The 22,268-nt window shown below is 34.8% G+C and overlaps 1 protein-coding gene across 1 annotated transcript in view; it reads left to right on the top strand.

Annotated features, from left to right (window-relative positions):
• The window catches only part of LOC126757443 (titin), a 36,491-nt gene extending 14,855 nt beyond the window's left edge, over positions 1-21,636 (top strand). The window contains exons 5-16 of the mRNA XM_050471360.1: positions 2,292-2,602; positions 5,910-6,077; positions 6,145-6,154; positions 6,237-6,332; positions 6,396-6,932; positions 7,246-13,353; positions 14,807-15,023; positions 15,083-15,221; positions 19,556-20,065; positions 20,121-20,252; positions 20,782-20,909; positions 21,108-21,636. Of these exons, the coding sequence (XP_050327317.1) occupies positions 2,292-2,602; positions 5,910-6,077; positions 6,145-6,154; positions 6,237-6,332; positions 6,396-6,932; positions 7,246-13,353; positions 14,807-15,023; positions 15,083-15,221; positions 19,556-20,065; positions 20,121-20,252; positions 20,782-20,909; positions 21,108-21,276 (8,525 nt within the window). The 3' untranslated portion in view covers positions 21,277-21,636. The remainder of the gene's footprint in view (positions 1-2,291; positions 2,603-5,909; positions 6,078-6,144; positions 6,155-6,236; positions 6,333-6,395; positions 6,933-7,245; positions 13,354-14,806; positions 15,024-15,082; positions 15,222-19,555; positions 20,066-20,120; positions 20,253-20,781; positions 20,910-21,107) is intronic.
• The last annotated feature ends 632 nt before the right edge of the window (positions 21,637-22,268 follow it).

A 22,268-nucleotide genomic window follows, 5' to 3' on the forward strand; every position in this document is an offset into this window, starting at 1 on the left:
TATTCTCCACATAATATATATTTTTACAGTTTTTTTAGTTCGTTTTTCTCTCTAAGATTTCTTTGCTTACATTTCAATAAATAACGTTTTAGTTATAATTGAATATGAATTAAACTGTAACCCGTTTTTATTACAGTGATCAAATTGAAGGTGAATTTTTAATTTATACTTCGCGTGTTTTTCAAATCGGCAATTTATTTTCTGTAAGTTGGTAGTACTGTTAGTCATTTGTCATTTATGCTAAATTTCACGTCAAAATATTCATTAGTATTTGAGATACGCGTCGTTTTGTGAGGCTTTAAAAGTGAATTCTTCGATTTTTACTATGCCTGAATTTATTGAACAAAGAAGTGCGACAATGCACCATCTCATACATCATTTCGCCACATTTTCAACTAATATCGTGCCGCAACCGCCGCAACCACCGCATTCGCTGATTTACCTTCGTGTAACTTCTAACTATTCAGCATATTCACATGACCAATCCGAGGTCACCATTTTGACTCAAATGAGGATATAAAAGCTGAATCGAAGAAGGCTCTGATGGCCATCATGACGGACGATTTTTCCAAGTGCTGTGAAGACTGGAAAATTCGTTGGCATAAGTGTATTATAGCGGGAGGAGATAACTTTGAAGGAGATGAAATGGACCAAATTCACCTTTCAATTTGATCACAGTAGTATGTATATTGGCCGGTATATGGGAAAATCTTTCTATAAGGTAGATAGGAGCTAATGGAAATATTGACCCGATTCAACCCACTTTTGACACAAGTATACTATTGTCAGCAAAATTTCAATACCGATATTTTCAATAAAAAGTCGGCCATTCGCACTGGGGTTCACATATTCGGTATGTGGGGCTTGAAGAAATATCGTCCGCTTTTGACAATTTTTGGACCCGATATATTAATTGATACTTTACTTGTATACTGGAAAGTGACAAATGGAATTTAAAGTTGCGTTATGCGGGAAGTAGGCGTTGACATAACTGAACGCAAATTAAGACACAGAACTGTAAATCCCCCATATACTTAATATAAAGATCGAACTTCCAGGTGACTTTGTACCTCATAATTTGGCCAAAATGTGAGTAGTCCCAATGAAAATAAGAGGGCGTGTTTTAGTCATATCAGCGTATCTTTGTGCCTAAAATAGATAAATTTGGCCTCGCACTCTATTTGATTGGTTTTACACCTTACTTCCTTGGCTTAGATTCTTACAATTCGCAAGAGTCTAAAATGTTCGGTTGCTCCCGAACTAAGCACTTCCTTACTTGTTTCTCGATCATTAAATGCAATTTTGCTACGTTCAAAAGAAATTGCTATACTCCATTTCGATCAAATGTATATTTAGTACTAATGTTGTTACTTGGCTCTAAAGTTCATAAACTAGTTATATGTACATATGTACATACTTAGGTATATGCTCGGACGTATGTATTTAATAATACTTTTCGCAATTAAAACTGTAATATAGAATAAATATTGGGTAGAAGCTTTTTCGCATTTCTAATCAAACTTCAACTTATTTTTTATATTTATACTAATAAACCACCACGACCACTTTTTGCCATTTTTCCACTAAAGACATTATTCCATCAGTGTAAAACTTTCATCAGTGTAAATCAAAATTTCCCGAACGGAAGCGAGCGAACCATTGTTGTGCTACACAACTGATACAGCATCGTCTCCGTAAACTTCACAAATGTCATTGGTGGCTTGCGTGTCATTCTTCCCTTTTTTATACAAGAATTCCAAAATGTAAGGAATTTCTTCATTATTTTCACTAATTTTTGAACGGCTGTAACTTTTTTTCAACTTCCCCGAATTTACTTTTTTTGGTGAAATGAAGCTTAAAATCTCACCTTTCCAACACTATATGGCATAACACAATGCAGATATACGACTGCAACGACATCTATTGACAATATAAAGGAACCGTAGAATTTAAATCGTCGTCGTCACAGCCCGGCATTATTGTATGACAGTCCACATGAGAAGAAGAACAATATAATGGACTTTACTTTGGGTGTTATTACAGGAGCCTTTCTGGTCTTTGCTCTAACTGTTTTTTACATTGCCTACATTATTGAAGTTAAACTAGGTAAAGCAATCGTAACGAAAATACTTTAGGAAAACAACTTTTGAACAAATGTATATGTCTGAAATTATTAAAACATGCGCTATCAATATCGTAACTGTAAAATTAAATAAGACGCGATCATTTGTTATTTACTTGATGATAAATATTGATTCGAAATTTAAGTCGCTGAATATTTCATACTTCAGATCTTCCTGGCATCCTGAATAATCATGTAATTCATCCACACCCCGTGGGCTTGAATGACAATCAAACCAAAGAGAACATCCTAACTGAATTTTCCGAAATTTCACAAGCAAGACTTCGAAATATGGTTGAATCAATAATAGCGGAAATGCTGGGAACGTCACGTCTGACGAATGTTAACGTATCTGAACCAGAACTCAATACAAATACGTATGGAAATGGTCATTCACAACTTTCTCATCGTCATCGTACTGAACATCCTTTTGAACCAAAGGCCTATCAGGACTTCCTGGCCAAGGCAGTGTTAAATAAGGTGGGTTAAAAATGCCGTATTGTGTACATATGTACTTAAGTGAATAGTGCAGTAGTTAAAAAAATATGATGATGTTTAAGTATGAATTTTCCCAAGTTGCACGAATGAAGGTTAAAGATATTATTAGAAATATACACAAATGTATCTTTTGATCCGAATTTCGTTCTACGTAAGCAGTCATAATCAGAAAGAAAGTCTAAATCATCAGAGAACGTTGGTTAGAGTAGAGTGAAAGGGAAAAATAAAAAATATTGAATACATGAACTGAGTATAGTAGTCGTTTAAGTGCTACTCCATTTTTTAACTCGCATGGTATGTAAGTAACGGGTTTTTCAAATAAGGGCAGCAAACGACGCCATATTTTTCCCGCCCTTTTGACATTTCTCTTCAGTAAAATTTGCCATTTCATCATGGAAAGATATATGATCCAATAATGAGTCGAAATTGTTAAAATTTGCTACCGAAATTCGGAATCAATGGCCTCAACTTTAAAAGCGCTAGTCCAATTAATAGTCGTCATAATCGTCCTGTCCGATCTGAGCAACAACTTCAAAATGATAAGGAGATTTATCGAAAAATCATCTTCAGCGATGAGGCTCATTTCAGGCTGAATGGCTTCGTCAATAAGCAAAATATGCATTATTAGTCAGGCAGCAATCCACACGTACTCCCTGAGTCACTATTGCATACCGAAAAAACTACGGTTTGGTGCGGTTTATGTGTCGGCGCACTGTGTTGCGGCTAGTGGAAAAGTAACTTTTCTCCGATTATTTTTTTCAGTGTTTTTAATGATGCAATTTTGTCACAGATATTCCAAGTAAACAAAAAACACATAAAGCTTATTTTTATGTTGGCCCGTTGATTTTTAATTGATTTTAGAAGTCAAATATACAAAATTTTCATGAAAAGAGGGGATTTCAGGGCTGTATTCAAAATGATCTCATTTGATTTTGGTGACAGATATTTTTATTCGGAAAAAAAATCTGCCTTTGGACAAGTATCTTCTGTAAAACAAAGGAATGTTGTTTCATTACACATTTTCATATGCACCTTTTTTAGAGCGAAAACCCTTTAGTCGGGTTCCATTTTTCCTTTAAATTTGGGTTAGGTAAGCAATATCTAAAAAGTCCCAGAGAGTCCCAGTTCCACACCACTATAGAAATGTTACATAATTTGTTTTCAACGAACTGTGAAAAAATCAGCTGCCCATACCTGCCCTCCTGGGAGTTATAGCGAAATCACTTATTGAGTAATTTAATCATATTGGTTTTCGAAATAATTCGTTCATTTTTGGTCCCCATTGGGCAACTATCAGAAGAAGCATTGGAAGCAGGAAACAAGGACTTCAGAAACACAAGGCTTACCATGCGAGGAAAACATCAAGAAAAGACAATTGTGAAGACATATTACGTTATCTGCTCGCCAATTCTGATCCCGCAATCACAAGTAGGAGAATACTGAAGGAGAAGAAACACCTGAAATTATCAGAGGAAGCAATGAACTTATTGGTAGATGACTGATAATTTGTAATTTTTCTGTAGAATGCAATTCTAGCACTCGACAAAAATGAGCATAGCTCTCTTAAAACTGAAGCTATTGACTTCAAACCGGTATGAAATGAAGGCCTTTATTGCCACCTTTCAAATAAGAAATGAAATAGATTTTAGTTTTATATAAAATTTCAGAGTTTTTCAACAAATATCGAAAAATCATGAAAATTTGACGTTTATAATTCTTGTTCGGACCACCCTATACTTTATTTAAAAAACTAATCATAGGGTATTTATCAGAAATAAAAGAAGAATTAAAATAATTTTTTTTTGTAAATTTTTCGAACAACTTTTTTTTTTTTGACTTTTGTTGAAAATTTGACCCAACAATTTTTTTCGGTGTAAATTTTTTTTTCACTCATTCTGTTTGGGATTTCATTCTGACCAATCTGTAGAAGTTTCTCATCGATACAATTAAAATTACAGTTTAGGCAATATGATTTCCAAAAAATTCCGGTTTCGCAACACTGTGCGGCGGCATTATTAGGCCGTACTTCTTCCGTGACGATCAAGACCGGCACGTTACTGTAAATGGGATTCGCTACCGCTCAATGATAACCGAATATTTTTGACCCGTATGGGATGATATTGACTTGGAGACAATATGTGGTTCCAACAGGACGACGTCAAAAGTCACATAGCGAATATTACAATCGATTTATTGAAACCCAAGTTTGGTGAACGTGTTACGAAAATGATCCAGTCAATTGGCCACCTTGGTCGTGCGATTTGACACCGTTAGAAAATTAATGTTAAATTGCAGCAGTATTGGCCGATTTATGCTTGAAACCCGTTGAAAAAAGGGTTCAACGTCTAGACTTCTGCAAGAGTGCCCTTGGTGGCCATGCAAAAGAAATCGAGTTCCATACATAATGACTCTTATTGAAAACCCCGTTGCATACATATTAACATATACATACATATTTAATTTATGTTTGGCTTCCCAGCTCTATTTATTACTATTTTTTTGTATGCAACTACATTTACATATATGTATACTTCTGCCTATCTATGTTCACGCCACTTCGAGTGCACTGTCAGTTGGTAATTTTGCAAGTTTTTCGATATTTCTCTTTCTGCGCAACAACAACTTGATTCTGCCCCTATATAAGTGTTTATTTGAACATTTTACTAATTTCCTTCATGAAATACTTATAAGGTTTCCTTCCGCTAGATAAAACCATAGAAATTTGTAGGAAAACCACTTAAAATATTGCATTAGAATTCCGATGCTACTTCTAGTAGCCATAGTTTAGTCCATCAACAATTTCTCAACTGTGCAGACGTCGGACCGAATACCAAAATAAATAGCTACAGAAATAAACCAGGCTGTGTACTAATTAAATAAAGGAACCGGCAAAATTATATATAACATATTTCTAATCATTTTAATTTCAAATTTTCACAAACTTTTATAAGGATCACTGGGGCAAATGGAAACGAATTCCAATGTATGTAATAAAGATTAATATTTATGTAAATACATACACATATATTTTTTAAGTTATTAACTGGAAGCAAAATTGTAATATTTCGGATAAATGTGGTTAAATTTTAACCGCACCTCACGTATGACAGTTACTTTATATACGCATACTTATGTTAGTATTTAACGAACCTATTTCCGATATGATATTTAATTAATAATACAACACTGAGATATGTGTAGGCGTACGTAGCAAAAATTTCGACAGGTTACCGAATGTATCAAAGCTGATTAGCAATTGTATAACTTGTTTCAAATTTTTACGTCACAGATCGCTGACAATGAAGGGTATATCCGTAAATTATCGGAAAGTACACCCGATCTAAGCTCATGCAACATTGACATCAACTTCAATATGGACGATAGAAGCAATTCACCTGAAAGTTCATTAGAGACTTCAAGTCCTTTCAACTATGCAGATGCACAGCATTCATCAAAAGTGAGTTAAATGTTTACATTCTTCGTTTTTACTCGATTTCTAATTTAACACCTATTGTGTTTTGCAGATCATCAAAGGTGAGCATTAATATGAACAATAATACAACATTACGAGTACGTACAAATTAAAGCATTTTTAATTAATTAAATGAAATTTCAGATTTAGATCGCGAATCAACAATAAACGATTACATAGCCTCTTACACAGTACCGCTACCCGATTTGTCAGCTGCAATGACAGATTATGAGGATGATGGTGAGTAAATGTTACTGTCTATTTGTAAAATGAAAGTTGCATAATATATTCCCAATTATGTAGATATGGCATCCGTATCTTCGAGTATTCTTGTCGAAGGCAATTGGGAAGATAATTGGCTTTTTAGGAAGAAGGGTCCTTCATTAACTACCTCCATAACTGGCAGTGTAGGTATGCTAGTACCTGCACCTAAAGATGATGTTCGTGCTCAAATTGGAGATAAGACTACCGATGAAATCAGTGACCTCTCTGAAATTGATTCAGATACGGATGATTCAGTACAAATATGTGCAGGCTTAGATCCGTACAATGATCGAATTATAAATAAACACCTAATTGGTGGTCAGAATACAAAAGTGATTTTAGACGAATTGATTGAAACAGCTAGTTTGATATCAAATACATCACATTCACCAAATGAAGCCAATTATATTGATACTAGAAACGATCATATTGTGGAAAAGTCGTTCAAAACTGAAGCGTTTAATTCAAAAGTTGCTAATCATTCGCCCCTAGAACTTAAAATTAGTTCAAAATCGATGCCAACGAATTGTTATGAAGCTCATACGGCGCATGAACCTGAAAATAATCCAATATCAGGTAAGAATAATTTTATTTACTCGCGCAAGCAGGATAAGTCAAATATAGCTTTTAATCCTACCATATTAACCAATTCACTTGCACATTCGTATGCATTTATACATACATACATACATAAAATATGATAACTTACATTGCTAGAAGTAACTTTATCTTAAACATAGGAGCAACTTTACAATATACATACATGTAATACTAGTATGTAGTATATTAATTGGTATTATCGCATCATATACCCTCTCCAGAGGTATCTTTCAAAGATACTTTGCACGATCTTAGTCTGGCGACTCTAGTTTGTCGTTTATGTTTACAGCTCCATTTCAAGCTACTGAAAGCATTGAAGTCGACGAAAGTTGTACAGGATTTAGCTCAGTCGAAATATTTGAAGAACCCGTTTTAAGTCACGACACTAGGTCAATTTGTCAAGGAACATCCGTTATTGAAATTCTCGCTGCAATTACTTTAGCACCGTTGTTGGCTGTTCCTGCTTCAGAACAACCATCTATTCAAGCACCCTTTGAAATGAATACAATCAAAGAGTTAAGTGATTTAGCTTTGGCAGAAATAAAATTACGTATACCTGAATTGAGCCACCACTCACTTGATATCATAGATGAGGAAGAAGAATCTAAAGTTATAAACTCGTTAGAAATAGACGAAAGTTGTTCAGAAAAGTGCGTTCCATTATCAGATATTAAGGAAAATACGAATTCACCATTGATTCCAAATGCAATCACAAATTTAGCAGATGAAAATGATTTACACGATCTGCCGAATAAAATTTGTGCAGAGACACATTCACCGGATATAGTACTGTTACCATCGTCGTTGGAAAGAACTTCGTTCGAAGGTTCCAATAGATCGAATATAACACAACTCCCCGAACTTAAAACATATTCCATTGAAGAGCCTTCAAATGTAATTTTATTGCATTCAGAAGCGGAAACTCAACTGTCCTCAAAACCAATCATACGATGTAGCTCTCATGAAGAACCATCTGAAACCATCTATCCTTTAGAAAAAGAGATACCTAAAATCTGCACGGAAGCCGTTATCGGTGATGTTAAATATACAAAAGGTATATTGTCTTCCGAAACCACTCAAACTTTTGAATTTGAGAAACAAGTACATTACAACGAAACTAGGGATGAGCCTAAAAGCCAGACACCAGAAGATAACAGTATCGATACAGAAGCAGTAAAATTAATTGAAAGCGAAAACGAAAAAACAAGTAATGAACCAAAAATAGAGTGTATTATAAATGCAAAAAGTACAAATGAAAACCAGTACACAGATGAACGCAATAACGAAGCAGAAACTAAAGAATCCTCTGGAACACCATATACCTCCGCACCTCAGAAACAAGAATCTATCAGTGAGTCAGATGGAGAGTGTATTTTGGTCACAGAAGCAGAAGAATCCTCTGTAACAGACAATGGAACAAAAAATCGTTGTACTGAACCAGAAGTAGAAACTGTTATGGATATAGAATGTGAAAATCCATCACCCTTCACCGACCAAGTGGAAAAGTGTGCTATTGAGAAAGAGGTTTCGGAATCTTTACAAACGTCGCACACTTTAGCAACTGAGAAACAACAATCAGTCTATCAGTTACCAGGAGATAAAAAAATTGATACAGAAGTGGTAGAATTATCAGAAATCGAAAAACAAATAGCACGTAATGAACCAGAAGTAGAGTGTGCTAAAGATGCACAAAATGAAAATGAAACATCGTACATTGATCATAAGAATGAACATAATAATGAAGTAGAAACTCAAGAATCCTCTGAAACACCTTACACCCCCCTAAAGGAGAAACAAGAAACTATTAGTGAGTCAACAGGAGTATGTAGTATGGATACACAAACGGTAGAATGCTCTGTAACAGACAGTGGAACACAAAATCCCTGTACTGAATCAGAAGTGGAAACTGTTATCGGTACAGAATGTGAAAATCCAACGCCCTTCACCCATCAAGTAGAAAAGTGTGCCATTGAGAAAGAGGTTTCGGAATCTTCACAAACGTCATACATTTTAGCAACTGAGAAACAACAATCAGCTTGTGAGTTACCAGGAGATAAAAATGTGGACACAGAAGCGGTAGAATTATCAGAACGCGAAAAACAAGTAGAATGTAATGAACCAGAAATAGAGTGTGCTAAAGATGCACAAAGTGAAAATGAAATAGCGCACATTGATCATAAGAACGAACATGATAATGAAGCGGAAACTGAAGAATCCTCTGAAACACCTGATAGCCCCATACCTGAGACACAAGTACTTATTAGTGAGTCAACAGGAGAATGTATTATGGATACACAAGCGGTTGAATGCTCTGTAACAGATAATGGAACACAAAATCCCTGTACTGAACCAGAAGTAGAAACGGTTATGTATGAGTTACCAGGAGATAAAAATATGGATACAGAAGCGGTAGAATTATCAGAAAGCGAAAAACAAATAGCATTTAACGAACCAGAAATAGACAGTTCTAAAGATGCACAGAGTGAAATTGAAATGTCGTACATTGATCATAAGAATGAACATGATAATGAAGCGGAAACTGAAGAATCCTCTGAAACACCTTGTACCCTCATACCGGAGAAACAAGAACCTATTAGTGAGTCAACAGGCGAATGTATTATGGATACACAAACGGTAGAATTCTCTGTAACAGACAATGGAACACAAAATCCCTGTAGTGAAAAAGAAGAAACTGTTATGGGTACAGAATGTGAAAATCCAACGCCCTTCACCCATCAAGTAGAAAAGTGTGTCATTGAGAAAGAGGTTTCGGAATCTTCACAAACGTCATACATTTCAGCAACTGATAAACAACAATCAGTCTGTGAGTTACCAGGAGAGAAAAATATGGATACAGAAGTGGTAGAATTTTCAGAACGCGAAAAACAAGTAGCAAGTAATAAACCAGAAACAGAGTGTGCTAAAGATGCACAAAGTGAAGATGAAATATCGCACGTTGATCATAAGAATGAACATGATAATGATGTAGAAAATGAAGAATCCTCTGAAACACCTGATACCCCCATACCTGAGACACAAGTACTTATTAGTGAGTCAACAGGAGAATGTGTTATGGATACGCAAACGGTAGAATTCTCTGTAACAGACAATGGAATTCAAAATCCCTGTACTGAACCAGAAGTAGAAACTGTTCTTGGTACAGAATGTAAAAATCCAACGCCCTTCACCCATCACGTAGAAAAGTGTGTCATTGAGAAAGAGATTTCGGAATCTTCACAAACGTCATACATTTTAGCAACTGATAAACAACAATCGGTCTGTGAGTTACCAGGAGAGAAAAATATGGATACAGAAGCAGTAGAATTATCAGAACGCGAAAAACAAGTAGCAAGTAATAAACCAGAAACAGACTGTTCTAAAGATGCACAAAGTGAAATTGAAATGTCGTACATTGAGCATAAGAATGAACATGATAATGAAGAAGAAACTGAAGATTCGTCTGAAACACCTTATACCCCTATACCGGAGAATCAAGAACCTATTAGTGAGTCAACAGGCGAATGTATTATGGATACGCAAACGGTAGAATTCCCTGTAACAGACAATGGAACTCAAAATCCCTGTACTGAACCAAAAGTAGAAACTGTTCTTGGTACAGAATGTGAAAATCCAACGCCCTTCACCCATCAAGTAGAAAAGTGTGTCATTGAGAAAGAGGTTTCGGAATCTTCACAAACGTCATACATTTTAGCAACTGAGAAACAACAATCAGTCTGTGAGTTACCAGGAGATAAAAATATGGATACAGAAGTGGTAGAATTATCAGAACGCGAAAAACAAGTAGCAAGTAATAAACCAGAAATAAAGTGTGCTAAAGATGCACAAAGTGAAGATGAAATATCGCACGTTGATCATAAGAATGAACATGATAATGATGTAGAAAATGAAGAATCCTCTGAAACACCAGATACCCCCATACCTGAGGCAGAAGAACCTATTAGTGAGTCAACAGGAGAATGCATTATGGATACACAAGCAGTAGAATTCTCTGTAGCAGATAATGGAACACAAAATCTCTGTACTGAACCAGAATTAGAAACTGTTATGGGTAAAGAATGTGAAAATCCAACGCCCTTCACCCATCACGTAGAAAAGTGCACCATTGAGAAAGAGGTTTCGGAATCTTCACAAACGTCATACATTTTAGCAACTGAGAAACAACAATCAGTCTGTGAGTTACCAGGAGATAAAAATATGGATAATGAACCAGAAATAGAGTGTGCTAAAGATGTACAAAGTGAAAATGAAATATCGCACATTGATCATAAGAATGAACATGATAATGAAGCGGAAAATGAAGAATCCTCTGAAACACCAGATACCCCCATACCTGAGGCAGAAGAACCTATTAGTGAGTCAACAGGAGAATGCATTATGGATACGCAAACGGTAGAATTCTCTGTAACAGACAATGGAACTCAAAATCCCTGTACTGAACCAGAAGTAGAAACTGTTCTTGGTACAGAATGTGAAAATCCAACGCCCTTCACCCATCAAGTAGAAAAGTGTGTCATTGAGAAAGAGGTTTCGGAATCTTCACAAACGTCATATATTTTAGCAACTGAGAAACAACAATCAGTCTGTGAGTTACCAGGAGATAAAAATATGGATACAGAAGTGGTAGAATTTTCAGAAAGCGAAAAACAAGTAGCAAGTAATGAACCAGAAATAGAGTGTGTTAAAGATGCACAAAGTGAAAATGAAATATCGCACGTTGATCATAAGAATGAACATGATAATGATGTAGAAAATGAAGAATCCTCTAAAACACGTGATACCCCCATACCTGAGACACAAGTACTTATTAGTGAGTCAACAGGAGAATGTGTTATGGATACGCAAACGGTAGAATTCTCTGTAACAGACAATGGAACTCAAAATCCCTGTACTGAATCAGAAGTGGAAACTGTTATCGGTACAGAATGTGAAAATCCAACGCCCTTCACCCATCACGTAGAAAAGTGCACCATTGAGAAAGAGGTTTCGGAATCTTCACAAACGTCATACATTTTAGCAACTGAGAAACAACAATCAGTCTGTAAGTTACCAGGAGATAAAAATGTGGATACAGAAGCGGAAGAATTATCAGAACGCGAAAAACAAGTAGAATGTAATGAACCAGAAATAGAGTGTGCTAAAGATGCACAAAGTGAAAATGAAATATCGCACGTTGATCATAAGAATGAACATGATAACGAAGTAGAAACTGAAGAATCCTCTGAAACACCTGATACTCTCATACCGGATAAACAAAAACCTATTAGTGAGTTAACAGGAGAATGTATCAGGAATGCGCAAACAGTAGAATTTTCTGTAAAAGGTAATGGAAAACAAAATCCCTGTACTGAACCAGAAGTAGAAACTGTTAAGGTTACAGAATGTGAAAATTCATCGCCGTTTAAATATCAAAAAGAAAAGTGTTCCACTGAGAAAAAGGTTATAGAATCATATACTTTCGCAACTGACAAACAAGAGGCAGTCTGTGATTCGCCTGGAGATAAAATTATGGATACAGAGTCAGTAGAATTAACAGAAATTGAGAAACTAAAACCAAAAGGAGAGTGTGCTATAGATGCACAAAGGGAAATAGAAATACCATACATTGAGCAAAAGGATGAACGTGGTAATGAAGCAGAAACTCAAGAATCCTCTGAAACACCATACATCCCCTTACCTCAGAAACAAGAAATTATCAGTGAGTCGAAAGAAGATAAAATCACCGAAACAGCAGCAGTAGAATTCTTTAAATTAGAAAGTGTAAAACAAAAACCCTGCAATGAACCCGGAAAAGAAGTTCGGACACTCTTCAATGGGCGAAAAGAAGAGTGCACCAATGGGACAGAGACCCATAAGTCTTCCGATCCACTATGCATATCTGCAGTTGATATGCAAGAAAACAGCAGTGGGCCAAACGGAGACAATGTTATAAATACAGGATGTGAATTTAGAATGCCATTCAGAGGGCAGAAAGAGGAAAGTGCCAATGATAATCACATCAGTGTGTCAAAAGAAGGTGGTGTAAGAGATACATTAGAAGATAACAAAACTGAAGACCAAGAATTTTCTAAATCATCGTACTCTTGCGAACATAAAAAAAATGAGTCCAGTAGTGATGTAAAGGACGCAGAAGTGGTAGAACTATATGCGTCAGAAAGTGAAAAGCAGAAACCACGCAAAATATTAGAAGGAAGGGATATAACTGCACGAATTTCAGAAAAAGAAGAACAAAAATCTGACAGTGAAATAATAAAAGAATATGGCCATAATATGGAAAGCGCACGGTTACCTCCACAGCAGGGGAATCCCCCTTGTGAAACAAAAAAATTCAGTTATGCAGATGTGCTAGAATCCTCAGAAACGCTACAAAGCTACGAAAGTAAGAATCATGAAATTCACAGTGGTTCAGAAAAAACTTTTATTATAAAACTAAATGCTCTGGAGACTTCTCCAATAGGTCAAATTTTAGAACAGAACCTTAAGACCAAAATAGAATCTCTGACAGAAACTAACTTGACGATTAAAACTGGTTTTTCTGGTGACAACTTACCACATCGTCAACTTTATGACTCAAATATTTCTCTTAATGTACTTGTAGATCGCTGTAAAGCAATGGTTGAAAAGTTAGAAAATAGCAAAACTGAAGAAACCATTGAAAGCCTCAAAACCAGCATCGCAAAAAATATTATGAGAGACGAGCCTGAGGATAAATCGCGACTTATTAACACCGGAAATACTCTAACCAACGATTGCTCTAAATCAACTGGAACTGTGAAAAATTTTTTAAAAATTATTAACGTTTCTGAATCTTCAAATTTGTTTTCAATATTAAATAACGATATAACATCGGGAACAACTTTTATAAACTATGACAATACTGCTGATGTCGTAACTGAAACGTCTGACGCAAAGTCTTCAGACCCTAACACCTACCCCAATAGAAGCAGTACAGATGCTCATAATCCAGTAACCACGCAGCTTGGCAAGCAGTCGCATAAAATCGGCGTAACATCGAGCGATGAAAAATGTTCACTTCGAACTATGACTTACATTGCTAAAATGTGCATAACATTAATAAACGATAAACGACTTTTGGCTTCGCTCGAAAGGCGACGTCGTCAAACTGAGATCATGCAAAAGTATCTGCATTCCATAGATTCCTTTGAATTTGAATTTGAATATGATTATCTTAAGCAAGATTTACTGAAAAAACAAGCACTTATATTATGCACACCTCCACCACCTCTACCGAAGTGTAACATTGCAGCTACTTTGCCAGAAAGTCTAAAAGATTATAGATTTAACTTCCTTAACAATATTCTATTCTCAGATCAACTTAGTTCCGTCACAAATCTGGCCAGTAGAAGCACGTCAACTAATATCGAATCTTGTCTAGCAGGTCATTATAACGAACAAGACATTATTCATACTAATAATTGCAATAACTCATTCGTCAACACTACTAAACTAACAAATGGCTCATATCCAAATTCTAAATCCAACTTTAAACAAGGGCAACAATTTATGTACAACAATAACTATCAAGAGGATAATAATGGGGAAGAAGATGATGTTGTTCCTTTGAGACATTTCGTGCCAGGTAACACAAAGTGAATGCAAACGTCGCTCGGTGTTATGTTCTATTGTGTTGTACTTCCTTGTGCTGTGTTGTTTTTTTAGTTTTCTGTGTTTTGTGGTATATTTTAAATTTCCTTTAATTAATCTATTTGGTGTCTATAGAGTATGTGTCGTACTAAAATCTCAAACCTCTTCACATTATCTTTAAAGTGTGTGAATATTTACATAAATATCTTAATTGTTTCACTTTTTAGGCTCAATAGCAGAGCGTGAATATAAGAAATGGAACAATGCGGTTGAAATGCCAAATAATCCATATACTCCGGACGCTTTAAAACGTAGGATTTGTGGCAGCCAGGAGCGTTTTATAGATTTACCAAATATAAGCTCAAGCACGAATAAAAGTGTAATAACTGTAAAAGCAGAAGACGATGGAGAGAACGAAAGCACTAGTAATATTGGTTACAAGAGGTATTGTTATTGAATATTATCTCCAGTTATATAATGCAAATTCAATACGCTCATTTTAGATATAGCCGTGATTACTATATAAACGCTGACAATCCTCCAAAGGTCAGTCCTAATCATCAAAATCACCGAAATGATAAACGCAAACGACTTAGTTCCGGATGCAGTGATGAGCTCATAGAAGATACGTTCACCAAAGAGGTAAATTCCTACGGCAAAACTACATACAAAAGTATCCCGCTTTATAGTGATCAAAGTGATTGTCATTGGATTTTTTCCACTCCAGTGCGTCGTAGCAATTCACTAGAATGCATTAACCACCGTTCACCTCAAAAATCATGTTACAACTTCACTCCAAACGCAACCTCCACTGCTCCTACATATTACAAAGTACTTCCACGACAACCAAGTTCATTCACCTCAGCGTCTCATTATAACAATTTGGACCGTATTCATATGTCGAAGATCAACCACCACAATGACAGTTATAAATACTCGAACCGCATTTATAACAAAATTAGAGCTAATGAAAATGAAAATGATATTGGCAGATTAGACACAAACAATAAGATTGACTTAGACTATTGCAGCGATGATAAACGTTCACTACGTTCATGGAGAAGTGCTAGTGTTGCTGATAATTATTCCGAAACTCTACCTTCACGGCGAACTTTATCGTCTCTTAGTTTTTATAATAACTCTAATAATACGCCCTTAAACTCGTCGAATTCAAAGAATCTCGTCCTATCAAATTCTAATATTTTGTCGCAATTCGAAAAGCAATTACTTCATAAAGACCTTAAAAGAAATAGTTTTCGTGCCATTTCGGTCACAACAAAGGACTTTGTTATGAATCCACTATATGAGATTGAAAACACCACCACTGCTTCTACTGACCCGAACAAGAACGAGAGCAAACTTAACCTTTTAACAGAAGGTGTCAGCGATGATCAAACTGACTCTGGAGTCGATAGTTTCATGCATTGCTTCGTTGCAACCAACACGAATGCCGACAACACAAGTTTCCTCAATTAAAGTGTGAGGCTTTTTGCAGAAAATTTAATTTTATTTATGTAGTGACATTTATCCAAAGTCAGAAACAATTAACACTAGTCAGTAATGTAATGCTAACATTTCCATAACTCACAAAATATTCAATTGCTTAGTATGATATACACTAGTAAATTTAGACCAGAAAGTAGTAGTGAAGATATGTATGTACATAAACTTACAGCAAGCTAAAAGTGTGTGAATATGTTTAAAACAAATAGTATGTTATTCCTCTCTCCTGGCCGTTTTGGTATGTGGAAAAAAATTCCTGAAAAACTATCTTCGATAGCTCAATATTAAAATTTTTTTGAAAGAAATATTTATAATGGGTATTATTTCTCATTAAAAGTACTATACATATGTATGTGCAAATTAATAAAGGACACATGTATACATACATACCTTTACTCTTATCATAATTTAGTAAATATCTAAGGGTTTGGATTTTATTTATTCAAGTGAGCCTTTGACGACAGCAAGTTAGAATAAGAACTTTTGTGTAAAGTAAAAAAAATTAAACTATAAACTCGTACTTCTGAAAAGCTTTATTATTAATACATTTGAGATACAAAACCCATATTTTAATAGATTTGTAGATAAATTATACAGACTCATTTCAAAATAACTTCATGACTATTTAACAATTGGAGTTGACGAAACCTGTTTTCTATTAACCTTGATGTACCTACATACATATATAACATATGTAGACAGATTAAACATTAGCCAGTTGGTGTGAGTATTTATGAAATAGGGATTTTCCACATAAAGGTAATTCAACAATTAAAGGTGCAGTAAGTAATGACATAATTCTTCAACAAAAAGTTGGACTTACAAAATAATGTAAAACGAAAAAATATTTTTCTTCATTGTGGAAAGCTCGTAAAAATTATATACTAACTTAGTAGCGCACTCGGAGTTGACATTTTATATGAATTATAAACATAATAGTTATGTACTATACGTAAACTCTGTTAAATTATTCTTTAGTATTCATATTCATTTCGGTAATATGAGATGTTATTATAACTTAAAAATAAAAGAAAAGATTTCAAAGACTCTTTAAAATAGAATTAAAATGTTTGCTCAAAATTGAAAAATTATTTCGCATTATATAGAAAAATTGAAAGCTAAGCATTTTTTATATGGGAACCCGCAGAATTCCAAAAAATTCCAATCTATACACTGGCAACACGTTGCATACAGGATAGTAGTTCTTTCTAACCGTTGTTAATAACATCTGAAGATAATCGAGATATGTAATATACGAGTATATAGTAAATGTATTAAACAGACACACGTTTTAGGTACATTTGAATGAAGATAGTATTTCTGGTCGCAGTGGTAAGTATTTAAATTTGAATAAATATATTAGGTGCTAGCTCCCAGCATTTTCCATCAACATTCTTTAAATTTGCATGTAATCACATTCATAATACACAATCAATAATTTTTTCTTTATTTACAAAACTTACTAACAACATTTGCTTGAGAACGCTTCATTCATTTATCGTCTCATATTGCTTGCAGCATGTCATCAACGAAATGATTAAGTTATATAAATATTTAAATAAATATACATATGTATCTATGTCGAGAAACAACAAATCCTTGAGGCAATTTTCTAGTTATTTCGTCATTATCTGTCCTTTACGGTTTTCATAATTCATCTATTAATTACGCAGATAAATTCGAATGTTTGGCAAGCATGTGGCGTATATGTACGTATCTATAGAAATCACAATGGGAAAGTTATTTCAGCGACACTTAGATACATATATTGTACAAATGAATACATATGTATATGTATATGTAAGATCAGATGTCCGAGAATAAATAAAATCAAGTCGATACTACCTCAACTCGCATATACTACATACATAGAATGATTTTCGTTTTTCTAACAAACCTTATGAGTCTGTCAGCGTATGAGTTATATACATATACTACATAGTCTGTAGTATATGGAAGCTGAGGTATATGTACATACACATAAAATTTTTTAGAAAATAGGCGCAACCTAGCATAAAATAGTGAAACTCCTCATAATCGGACACTCATTGTCGCAGTGTTTTTGTCCGGCACACATTTTATGAAATCTTGGTAGTTAATCGGTGATAGTTTGAACGAAATTTTACCGAAATAGTGTCCGTGTCTGGCCGCTAAAACGTATTCCTGTCCATTTAAGAAATTCGTTTTGTATGAAAATGTGACGGAAAACGTTGTGTTCATGAAATATGTTCGGTTATAAAAGGTGTCCCGTTATAAAGACTATTCATGTGTGGAATTTCACTTAAATTTCAACAAATATAAGTATATATAACAACAATTTGCAAATACATACATATATGTACATATGTAACACATTACGCTTTATGAAAATCAGCACTAACCGAGAATATTAACAAAGACCGTTATCAATGTACTACTCGATATGAAAATTCTGCTTTTGTTGCTCCATTAAATTTCGATACTTTTTCGATAACGTGAAACTTCAATGCCTCTTGACCTTCGTATTTGATTTTTTTTTTTCTGCCAATAACAATTAGAGTCTGGGAATGTAGAAGTAGTCGCTGGGGCAAAATCTGGCAAATACGGAGGGTGTCGGACTATTTTATAACGTTAATCCTTTGATTAATCGGTCATGAAACTGAAAGATCGACATTGAAAAAACGCAGAATCTATGGCGCACAAAGCTTATTCATTTTTAAAAACTTACGAGCAGCAGAAAACATTACTGAAGTAATTTCGAGGCAAGGTGCCGAGTTGACAGTCTTTGGCCGTATAAAAACCTGGGCCAAAATTCAGCAAACCATTGAAATGCAAAATATATTTATATCACAAGCTGAGAGCACGTTACCATTTCAAAACCGGGGTTTCATTAATTGAAATTACTACATCCTCTAAAGCATAAATATCAGACGCTAATCATTTAATTATATGTCTCCTATTCACTCTATGTACATAGTTGGCGTACTTATTTGGTTTTATTGAATTGATTTTTTTAAGAAGTTTTCAGAGCACGAAAAAATAATAGCTTTGATATTTCAATACAGATGTACGTCAATTGAGTCAATTCTCAGGCTTCAAGATGACTTACATCAAATGTATTATGTCTAGGGTACAATTGTAAATGTATATAATAAGTGACGAAAGCAACGGAACGATATACATTTTCATAGATATTTAAAAAAAAGAAGTAAGTTAAACTGCACAATGTCATCCAACAATATTCGTTTTAGAAGTCAACCATACTTGCACAACTTATGCCAACCATTAATTTTTCCATTTATATATCTAACATTGGAAAAAAACTGCTTTTACTAACATTATTCGGCGTATGTTCTATATAATCTCTTTTCATACAAAATTGCAAAATATGAAAACGAAAAAAAATCATCCTATAAACCGTCAAATACACTCGAAAAATATAAAAATCGAACACATACCTCATATTGATAAAACTTGTATATAAAAAATCGAAGAGTATAAGTCAAGGCAACGAAATAATTGCAAAAGAAACCCCTGTTGTTATCCACCCAACGGTATACCTCGCACTTCCCGCACAAGTGGTGGAAGAAAGCGCCTCCTTTGAAACGCTGTCAAATCAGTCTATGAATTCGGTAAATACTACAACCAGTGACGATTCGGACACAATACGTATTTATGATTTCAAGAAACAGACAACAGTCATCGTCCACAATGATGATAAACCGTCGACGACAGATATAACCATGACAACTTCAGATTCTGTCGAGCCTTTTCCAGCGACAACCGAATGCGCATTAACAAAAGATGCGCTGGCGAAATCTAAAAAAATTGATGAATATAAAGAGTTATATCCTAGAGAGATATTGTTAGAAGCGAAACCCGCTGAAACTTGTGTATCAACCCTGGCTCCAGGCCCCACCCCGAAGGCATTCAAATTTCTACAGCCGAAACGAAGATTAATAGATCCCAGCCAGGTGTTGCCATTAGAGGAGGAAGCGCATGGGGTAAGACATAACATTGGCGTTTATATAAAATAATTTTACGAACATTCTCTTGTAGCTCTCTGTTGGCGAAAAGGCGGTCGTTGAGGAGGAGGTGGCACAAGTTATGCCTTCTGTAAAAGCTTTGGCGCAGGCGTTTCTTCTGAGTTCAAATAAATGTTCTCAAGCCGAAAAGCGATGGAAAAAAGGGGTAAGTTTCAAAATCTCGAAAAATGCGAAATAAGAACACATTTATAAATGCAATTGGAATGGCATTTCTGTTAATAACAAAATAATAACAACAAAAAAGAAATAAAACTTATTCATCATCTATCCCTTCACATTTAATACCACTTAGAAAGATAGAACAAAAGAGGGAATCGTGTTGGAATAAAGATATTTAAGTAAGCCTCGTAGCCGGTACTTTTGAATAGACCCTATAAATATCTCTATTTCTAAACAAGATCAAATGTATTGATTTGATAATTGTAGAAATGGTCACATACATATGAGATATAATATACCATATACCTCTATTTGTATTTCAAGCCTATATTAAAGTCAATATTTACTTTGGACAAAGAAATTGCTAATGAGCTGCAAGAGCAAATGACCTTATATCACCGCAAATGCAAATATGCAATATCCCAATTTGTACCTTTCTGGGTTTTGACATCTTTGTGCCTACGATCATCTAGTTTTTCCACTGATTTGTCAATAAGTAATTTTTATTTTTATAGATCCAAAAGCGGCCTTCTACAGCTGTTAAACTCAACAACCCGCCGACAGCACAGACGGAAAATATGGTAACAGCTCCGGAAATGACAGAAGACGCTACTATTGCATCAGATTTATCGTCACTAGAAACGTAAGTGAATGCATCCAACCCAAAATGGTGGGAGAATATTAATATACAAAATTAATTCTTAAATTAAGTCATAACACGAATTAAATGAATTCAGAATATATGAGTCTGCAATCGTTTCGTACTATTTAAAAGAATATTTTAGTATATAATATACCAAATGGTAAATTGCTATATAAAGCATTTGTACTCTTCTTGCAGCGATCCTTCAGCAAATATGGATATTTTAACCAACAAAACGAAAACATCTTCTCCAGAGCGCACCGCTTACTATGAGGATAATAACAATAAAAGTACCACAAATATGTTACGCCGTGTTAGTATGCTGAAAAGTAATATTGCTTTCTTTGAGAATTTAAAGTTTAAGTAAACATTGCTCTTAAGTCTAAAACACCTGAAGTTTCACAGCTGGTTGGAATCTATTTTGCGAAACTAAATATGTTTGCCAATTTCTGCTACACATCGTTATATTGTATGTAGATATGTTTTACGTCTGTACATACATATGTATGTATATAACACGTATTTCTATATTCAGTCATACAAATAAGTATATTGATAAATCCGTGCCATTGAATCAGTTTCTGTTTCTGATTAGTTCTTGTTGGTTACGAATTGTCAATTGAAAGTATTATTTAAGTTATCGTATTTAAAATAAATTTGCTTATTGGTTTAATAATTAAGTGCAGTTAAATAATTATACCAAATAAAACTTAACTTAATTCCGAAATATAGAGACTTTCATTGCCTTTGGGAACTTTTTATAGAACCATTATTATTTTGCATTTAACAGAAATGGTGGCGATGATATGTTTGCAGTTGTCAATCAGGCAAACCTACATACATATGTATGTACATATCTACAATATATATGCATAGTAAGTATGCTAGAAAACCGCGGCCCCGTATACATACATAAAATTATTTTAATATAAACTATTTAATACAGTAAAATGGTACTTATGAATTAAGACGGAAACGTTATAGATGAATAAAAATCCATGGTGTTAAAATTCCAACATGTAGAACCCCCAGAGGTGATCTGGTAACCGATGCTCAGAGCATACTAAAATTATGGAGGGAACACTTCTCCGTCTGGAGAACAACAAAGCGGCGGGGGCCGATGGATTACGGGCCGAGCTATTCAAACACGGCAGCGAAGAACTGATAAGGAGCATGCATCAGCTTCTTTGTAAAATATGGTCGGACGAAAGCATACCCAGCGATTGGAATTTAAGTGTGTTCTGCGCAATCCACAAAAAGAGACACCCAACAATCTGCGTCAACTACCGTGAGATAAACCTCCTCAACATCGCATATGAAGTTCTATCGAGCGTATTGTGTGAAAGTGTGTGGCTTTAG

The sequence above is a fragment of the Bactrocera neohumeralis genome, chromosome 4 (genome assembly GCF_024586455.1).
Source record: "Bactrocera neohumeralis isolate Rockhampton chromosome 4, APGP_CSIRO_Bneo_wtdbg2-racon-allhic-juicebox.fasta_v2, whole genome shotgun sequence".
Taxonomy (NCBI): domain Eukaryota; kingdom Metazoa; phylum Arthropoda; class Insecta; order Diptera; family Tephritidae; genus Bactrocera; species Bactrocera neohumeralis.